At 38.5% G+C, this 8,639-nt stretch overlaps 2 protein-coding genes across 4 annotated transcripts in view; one reads left to right on the top strand and one right to left on the bottom strand.

Annotated features, from left to right (window-relative positions):
- Window positions 1-5,028, bottom strand: part of itfg1 (integrin alpha FG-GAP repeat containing 1) — a 94,881-nt gene extending 89,853 nt beyond the window's left edge. The window contains exons 1-6 of the mRNA XM_086025273.1: window positions 4,806-5,028; window positions 4,613-4,697; window positions 4,028-4,158; window positions 3,883-3,940; window positions 3,704-3,781; window positions 2,452-2,546 (exon numbers count right to left, since the gene is read on the bottom strand). Coding sequence (XP_085881399.1) covers window positions 2,452-2,546; window positions 3,704-3,781; window positions 3,883-3,940; window positions 4,028-4,158; window positions 4,613-4,697; window positions 4,806-5,028 — 670 coding nt within the window. The remainder of the gene's footprint in view (window positions 1-2,451; window positions 2,547-3,703; window positions 3,782-3,882; window positions 3,941-4,027; window positions 4,159-4,612; window positions 4,698-4,805) is intronic.
- A 474-nt stretch (window positions 5,029-5,502) lies between these two features.
- The window catches only part of phkb (phosphorylase kinase, beta), a 61,648-nt gene continuing 58,511 nt past the window's right edge, over window positions 5,503-8,639 (top strand). For 2 of the 3 annotated variants that reach the window (XM_086025615.1, XM_086025616.1), the window contains exon 1: window positions 5,520-5,589. In XM_086025615.1, coding sequence (XP_085881741.1) covers window positions 5,526-5,589 — 64 coding nt within the window. In that variant the 5' untranslated portion in view covers window positions 5,520-5,525. Of the gene's footprint in view, window positions 5,590-6,733; window positions 6,840-8,639 lie in introns of all 3 variants that reach the window. The other variant, XM_086025617.1, reaches the window with a different exon arrangement.

Genomic DNA, 8,639 nt, shown 5'->3' with positions numbered 1-8,639 from the left:
TCCATAGTGTTTAAAAAAACCCTACTAAGTATGAGTGACAGTGTTGCACTTAGCCGGCCGAGAGACAGAAGAGCAGAACGAAAGCAAAGTGATTTCTCCATTCAGTGGTGGAGAAAGTGGCGAATGTAGTTCTCTCTTAGTAAACTAGAATACTACACTAGTGTTTGGGCCTCCTGATTGATTCCCGCCATGAGTCGCGAGTCATGTATGTGTTTGTGCAATGAAAGCCACTACTACGATGGCATCCTGTCTGAATAAAAAGCACTTTATAGATGACTAATAGATTATGGTGCTATTGAAGTTTGCAGAATCGCTGACGGAAGCCCGTTTAACATCAGAGGCGGACTGGCCTATGGGCAGGTACTATTCCCCCCCCCTAAAAAAAGGCGAATAACGGGCGACGGAAGGGTACCCACACTGCAGACGGATGACAAATAACGGACGCTCAATTTTTATGAAAATGCCCAGCTCTTGATTAATCCTATACATGCTCACGGAGCTGAAGTCTCACCTTTAAAAATGTGTGTATCTTTATAGACGCAATTTCCCAAAGGTTATCAATTGTTTTGAATAATTCTATTGGAGTAACGCTGAGTTGAAAAGTTTTATAAACAATCACTGTTGAAAATGTTCTAATGTCCTTCTTGACAGCCATATTGTCATTTTGTGATGAATCAGTCAAATAAGCACATTTTTTTTTTTTTTTTTTTTTTTTTTTAAGCAAGTAGAATATTTTGACTCGGGTGTAATCATCTGAATGAGCGCACATTCAAATGAGACGGCACCATAGCAATTAGCCCAAGGCTATTGTTTTTTTTTTTTTCCTCCCCAGACAGAGGAGCCAAGATGCTGATGCATGGTTCTGTAGTACAATTGCAGTGAGTCATTGCTTGTGTCAGATCCTATTTTCATGCTGCGATATGCAAGAAAATAAATGGTTTTCTTGTCTTGGTGTGCTTTCTTTTGCCTCCAAAAATAATTTTTCTAGCAGCATGGCGCTAGACAAAATAAAATAAAGGGAATATTATGAGTTTATTATTATTCAGTATTCAGCCAAATGTATTAATCCCCACATCTGGTACAAGACAAGAAATGCAATTGCCTCGCGTTCAAGCCACATGGCGAATCTGGAAACGAACAGTGTAGCTCAGCCTTTGGCTGGGGCACGGCATGGCTAGTGATATGTTGATTCCGTTAAAAACATTTAAAAAAAGAAACAAATCAAACTCATTAAAAACTGTGACTGTCGACTTGTCTGAGTAATTGTTTTCCGAAACAGACAAACTATTAATGTTACATTTTCATAAAAACAAATCACTTGTTGTACCGATTTTTAGGTCCATTGTTGTTTTTATAGCACAACAATTCTGTTTAATTTGTTACTGTTGCCTACATTATTTGTCTCCTAAAAAGAAGATAAAAATTGTAATTTAAACATTCGTAAGAAGCCATTAAACCGTTTTGACTTATTTTAATTGTATTGTATCATTTATTGGTTTGAGAATATTTTGCTACTGACTATTGTTTTCCTGTTTACAAAAAGTGAATGTTTTTTGTTTTGCATTTTGTTCCATTACTGCACCCAAAGTGACCTTTAAAAATCAATGTACATATCAAAACACAGCATATAGTTACACACCTACCCTACAAAATATTAGAAACTGGTGTTGCAATACCACTGCAAACTCCAACCACAATAATACAATATATCGTTAAATTCGAGTGTAACCTCAACTGTTGAGGTTCCACAGTTCCAAGCGGGTAATGTAGACTTCTGTGTTAGCTTCTTGTACCAATGGAATTGTGAAGGTTCCTCTCGTGTTGTGTCCAAATGAGACGTTCAAAAGGATGCACTATTTTTTTATTATTATTTTTTTTAACCATCCTGTAAAATTTGTTTCTTTGGTGCACTAAAAATATTGATGGGTCAGTGTGACCGGATGTATTTTTAACCGTAAAAATTGAAACAATTGACCGAATGTATTTTTAACCGTCGAAATTGAAACAATCAGCCCATTAAGGCAACCCTTTGTGCCATTTGTGGGTCAACATACTGTATTTAATACAAGTAAGCTCAAAAACATGTTTTAAATACATCGTAAAAAGACAAGAACACCTTATGTTTTTTGGGTATTTACAAAATATGGGTCAAATGAAGTGTTGAGGTAAACGCAAAGCAAGACTGACAACTATTAGCAGAAGCGTGCAGTTCAGCAAATGTTCAGCCTGACACAAACACAAAAATACAAATGCTTTAAATCCGGCAGTGATGCGCATTAAGCAGTAAAACTTGCTGTTTCCAACACGGGTACAATGTAAACCTGCCGTTTGAATAGCACTTTACTCAAGCACCGATGCCACTGTGATCCGGAGGGAATCTGGATTCATCCAGCTGACTAATCACTCGCTGTCACCTCGTCTGATAACATAGACGTCTTGTCTGAAACTTACCGGCGGTTAAGTCCTTGTTGAGGTCGATGAAGGCGTTAGCGTGAGGGATGCGCATATTGACGGGGGAACTCAGCGCACTTTGACACACCGGCTCCCTAAAAAAGGCAGGGGAAAAAAAAGCGTAAACATTTGGAAGCTAACCAACATTTTCTGGAAAAAAACACGTCATAAAAACCTTTTCATGGCAAATCCTCAAAATGATGATCAAAGTTTGATTCACACAGGTGGCGTACGGCAAAAAAGCTTTAGCTTCACTCTCATCTGTCTAGGATATCTTCTTGTGATCGGGCGGGGCTCACTTGAGTAAATTCCCCAGGAGGAGTTCATGAGAGTACTTCAAATCCCTGTAATTGGTCCTGTTATGATACACATGTCCACTCAACTTTGTGTCCACCAGTTGAACAGGTGTCAACAACTTTCCAGTTGGTGCTACTAAGTGAATTTGGGGTTGCTGGGGACCCCTATTATCAGGATCGTTAATTTCTGCATTTACTTTTATTTCAGGCAAAATAATAGCTTCTCCAACATGCCTGAAAATGTACCAACTTTTGTGAGTATGATAAACACGATCCCATAAAACAAACTCAATAGCGCCTATTGGAAAGTTAATAAAAATTAGCCCTCAACACCAGCTTCACTGATCGACACAAAATTAGGTGGAGTATATATGCCTTAACGGGGTTCCCCAAAAAAGTCCCTAGGCCCTGAATTTAGAATTGAAAAGGAAGTTGGACAGTTTGATGTGAAGCAGCTGAATTTCAAGGATTGTACTTTGATGAACTTTTCTAAATTCGCACAAATGAGCCCCAATCGGAAGAAGGTATCCTAGACCATTGTTGTCCAAGGTGCCCATTTTATGTTAGAAAAGCATCATGGCATAAGCCAAATGATCACAGTTGTTATCAGGCTTGTGCAAAGCTTGCCGATGCGTGGATCATTTGAACCAGGCGTGTTGCAGGCAGGGAGAGATGGAAAAAAGGCTGGATAGGGGTTCTTAAGGACCAGACTTGAGCACCCCTGTTCTAAACAGACTGGCAATGCCAAATTGCAGAGCTTTCCAGTTTACGCTGTCATCTTATTATTTTCGAGGACTCACCATGAAAATGGGATTTTTTTCCTTCTTTAGACATTTGTTAAAATGTTGAAAATATTACATAACAGATAGTTTGCACATTTGATAAAAGATATTTTTTCTCAGAAATTCCAATCACTATACCCTATACCCTATTAAACTGATGTAAACATAAATCACCTATCGGTCAGAGAGCAAAATTCAGTGGTTGACGGGTCCGTAACTCCAAATATATCCGGTATCATGTCACCGTTGAAACTGCAACAAAATATCAATTTGTCAGCATTAAGAAACATCATGCTTGAGTATGAATGGGAAGAATATGATTGGTATTACACTTTAATGTCATTCATACTTACTCCATCACCAAAGGTTGATCCCTGAAGGTTTTATTCAGCCTGAGCCAACCAGTCATATCTGCAGAGAGCCAAACAAACCTTTATCTTATTCCTCACTAAAATGTACGGGCCTCTTCCTCGGCCCAAGACTTTTGCATAAACATACCCAATGTCTGGTTGTCCCCCCAAAAGATGAAAACCGAGGATGCCATTAGGTTAATCTGAGCCGTGAGGAGAACATCCATCTGGGAATCTCCATCATAGTCGCCGGGCACCACACTGGTGAGGACCGTGTCACTGTACACACATTAACGGGGGGATATTATTGAAAACTGACTTTTCTTCACAGCTTGTGTACAAATAGTTTCTCACGTGCCTTTCCACCCATCAAGTGAAACATCAAAATTAACTTCTGTGAGCTTGCCATTTCTTGAAGTTCCGTAAGCGAGCCCATCTGAATTTTTGGCTTATCAACTGCGATGTTACAATTTGGCTAATAAACACAATCGCACAACCACACTGAATTTGCATTTTACAAATGGGAGTCTCTATATATCGCTGATTAAAAACTGAATGAAATGGTTAATTGGAAAATAGTCATCAGTATTTTTACATCAGGGACAAGGACCTGGTGCGAAATGTGAAGGTTCACTGTAATACAAATGGAGTCTTTCCTGGTTACATAGACACTTAAAGTGACAATACAATACTGTAAGAGTGTTTAAAGTGTAACTAATGAAAACACAGTCACCTTGGCAAGATGCCTTTTGAGATGTGCACCTTGGGCTTGAAGTAAGGTGCTTTGGAGTCAGCCAAGAAGATTATGAGCTCGGACTCTAAAACAAAAAAACAAAGTGATAGTAAACGGTACGTTGGTGAATGTGCAAAAATATTGAATAAAATATAGGGTGAGAGTATGCCATTATGAAAGCAAGTGAACGTACGCTCCCTGATGATGAAGATGTCTGTCTGTTTGTCGGCGTTAAAGTCACCAAACGCCGCCACCGTGCCGTTGTTTGCGGCGCCAAACAGGTCGGTCGTGACATCCTGGAGAGCAAACGTGTGGTACCAGGTGACAAATTGGAACAAAAAACACAAAATAGTCCAGTTTGACCGGGACATCTCGCAAACAGCAGCGTGCCGTTTGACAACAACACCGATCGTCATTCGGCACGCCGCTTTACGGCAGGCAGGAAATAGCTGCGTTTTTATATTGAACAAGGCATTACATGTAAAATAGTGTGAAAAAATAACTTTCGTATTTTATTCAATTGAGTAAGAATCAGAAATATATGTATTAAGTTCCTGTAATTAGGTAAATTGTGCTGTATTTTCACATCCATGTTTACGTCAATGTCGTGCTCAGTTAGTTTGACAGTTGCAACATCAGCAGCAAGGCAACGGTATTATTATCAGCCACGCCGGATAAAGTAAATTTTGTTGCAAAATAAAAGGTTTACTCGTTAATTGCAATTAAATTCTATTGCGAATCATGGACAAAATACAAATGAAACAATATAATTGAACCCTTTTAATCGTAATTATTTGCTATTTAAGTTTGAAATTACTTACTTCATAGAGACAAACGGCTAGTATAACTTATTTTGAAAGTATATACTAGAAGCTTCTTGTACACACATTACAACTTGAGTGCTTGTCCAACCATGGCGAGCTTGGCTGATGTCGGTTGGAAACTGCTGGAATTTAAAGCCCGATCCAAAAGATCAGGTCAGATTTATACTAATCCTAACGCTTTTCACCTCGTCATTTTATTGCGCATTCCCCTATCTTGTCTGTGACTGCGTGCCGGTGACATGTTTTTAACGCGGTGCGGTCGGGTTTGTAGTGGATAGCTGACTACCCTAAGCATAAAGGTCAGAGGTGTAAATGTGCAGGATTTGGGGAGGGCTATTTTGAGACCCTCTCGCTTCTGCCATCGCTAAATGAGCCTGGCTTCTAATACGTGTTTGGTGCATGTTGATGCATGTTGAGGAACAGGAAGATTTTGCAACAAAATCACCAACAAGCAGACACATGCTATATCAGGTTACTGCCTCACTTGTTTGCTCTACTTATTAGTGAAAACAACAACATAGGAGGCAAAATTTGTCCTGAATGAAATGTAGAGCACCATGCAGGCCACCCAAAACATGTCCAATTTTTACTAGCTTCTTCCAAGATTTGCTAATACTATATTTATTACGTTTATTGGACCTGAATTGCGGTTGATAGAATATTAAGAAAATCCAAGGCAGTTTAAAAGAAAATAAAAACAACTACAACAGAAATATATGCTTTATTGCAGGACTGCATGCCATATGCTTGTTGGTGTGTGAACAGGAAGATTTTTCAATGGAAGTCATCAAAATATAGAATGCTTCAGAATGTATCAGATAGTCCCACCTGTTTTCTGAACAATAAATAAATACTTCATTGATTTAATATTCAACAACAGCCTGCAGTCCATGTTAAATTTTTACTCCGTTTCCACTAAATGTGCTAATATTCCATCAGCTTTGCTGGAATCGGGGTTGGCAGAATATTAAGAACATTCAAGACAATCCAACAGTTCTTCAAGAAGCAAATATGTCTTCATTCTTGGAATAAGAACCTCAAATGAAGTCAGATTGTGATAATATTGCAGAGCTGTTGTATTGTAAACTTTTGAATTCGAAAAACAACTTTTAACGCAAATTCTTGTAAAATTGCAACAAGTTATAATAATGTAAAAAAAATTTTTTCCTCATTATCACTCCATAAGGATAATCTGTTGCATGTCTTCTTTATGATAACATCATAATCATGTAATTCTATGTTAATTCATGCATGTGTCCAAATCCTAATGTGTGTTACTAACTGCCTCCTGCTGTAGATTTGTGATTTAGCTGAGAGAAAGACAGAGAGAGACGAATGACCTTAATTTCACCTTTTGAAAATGGCTGGGATAAAGCGGCCTCATCAGAAAGTCCAAAGACTGGGTAAGTAGCAGCGGGTTTGGAGGAACGAATAAAATTAAAGAATTCATGGGAAAAAATTACAGGGTTCAATGGAGGAACAGCAAATATGACATATTTGCTGACAAAAGTACTGTGACACACTCCACCTCCCTAAGTGAAATGTGAAGGAAAAAGTGTTGTTGTTTCTCTATTAGTCTACCATTAAAGGGACATATTATGGAATTTGAGTAGCTGGTATAAAAATAGTTGGGTCTTTGAAGTGCTTGCAACAGGTGTGGAAAAGAACAACCAAGTAGCGTACGCGAAAGCTTTTGTTACTTGACTATTTCCCGAAATGTGTCTATGAGCGAGCTGTCTTGAATTTTGCTAGTTTGTGATGTAATAGTATGGCTAATTTGCATAATCGTGCCCCCACATTATGATTTGCCAACCTGGCTGTGCGAACATTTTCTATTTTCAAGAGGCAGCTGAACCTACACTCTCTGACAAACTATCATGTTAAAGCCAAAAGGTAAGCAGAGCCGCACTGAGTTTTCAGTCTAGTGTATGAAGTGTTGCCTCCATGACTGAAAAATTATATTACTGTCTTTACGGGAGCTTGTTTTTTTTCTTCCCTCCACACTCTGCTCTAGAGTTTTGTGAGTAGAAGCCACACACGTCACTTTTGCTCTGCCTCTGATCATCATGGTAATAAAATGCAGCCTTGCTTTGCAGTCGTGAAAATAACATAAAATGTCTTCTTTAAGAATTTACGCCAGATTGATTGATCAATTGATTGAAATGAATTGCCCAGGATGTGTGTCCTAATACTTTTTTCCATACAGTGTTGGTGAAATAGTTCATTGTTTTAAGTGATGTTGTGTTAGAAGAATCTTTGAGACGGTTCCAGCCAAAGAATTTTCTCATCTCCATTAAGAGATGTGTCTAAATTGAACAAATAAACACCTCACCTCAAATAAAGTATCCCTCAGAAAAAAATAACTGGTAGCGGTGGCTTTATCTATCACTACGATAGCACAATTTGTTAAGGCCTTTTCATACTTAGCAAGGTGCTTTCAATGAACCCATACACTGTTTGGTTTGTCGTCGAGTTTAAAAATGTTCAACTTGGGAACAGCGTCGTTGTGACGTTAGGCGGCACAACCAGTAGGTGAATGGTTGGCCGAATGGTTTTATTGTTATAAATTTATTTTGTTATGAATTTAGTCATGGTGTTGTAGGGGAGCAGGTACACATGAATGATTCTCATGTTACAAAGTAAAATTTGAATGTTGAACTTCACACCAACACTCTCTTCAAAAGGCTTTATCTTTCCCCTTTGTCCCCATCCCCTGAAACTTTTAATATGATGGTAATTATGCTAATTTCAGTGGGAATGTGAAATGTTCGCTACCTTATGGTGTTGACCTGAAGTCAGGTCTATTAAAATGCAAATCACCGCAACAGCGAGACGAGTCTGAAGATGGGGAAAAAAGTCAGACTTGAGGGGATTCCCTCAAAGTCTTCTTCCGCTCGTGGGCCATATAAAGTACTAATCTGTAGAATGTCTTACTTTACTTTTTCCTTTTGCAGTCAATGGAAGTGAAAAAATTATGAAAAAATGTATAATGAAGAGAGAATTCAATTTTCCCATAGGAAATAATGGAGAAAGAGAAAACAAATTATATTGTCAGGGTCATCATCGAACCTTTATTAACTGTGCTGGCAATAGCAAAAGTAATATGCTCTTAACTGTCACACAACAGTCAAGCACTCATTCCTAATTTAGTAGTCAGACTCGCCTCGGCACACATCTTGGGCTGTGGTGCCAATCATTTTGAG

This window comes from Filicampus tigris, chromosome 3, assembly GCF_054856515.1.
Source record: "Filicampus tigris isolate MCC_2025a chromosome 3, RoL_Ftig_1.0, whole genome shotgun sequence".
Taxonomy (NCBI): domain Eukaryota; kingdom Metazoa; phylum Chordata; class Actinopteri; order Syngnathiformes; family Syngnathidae; genus Filicampus; species Filicampus tigris.
Note: the sequence above shows the minus strand (reverse complement) of the source record. Positions and strands in the feature narration are given on the sequence as shown.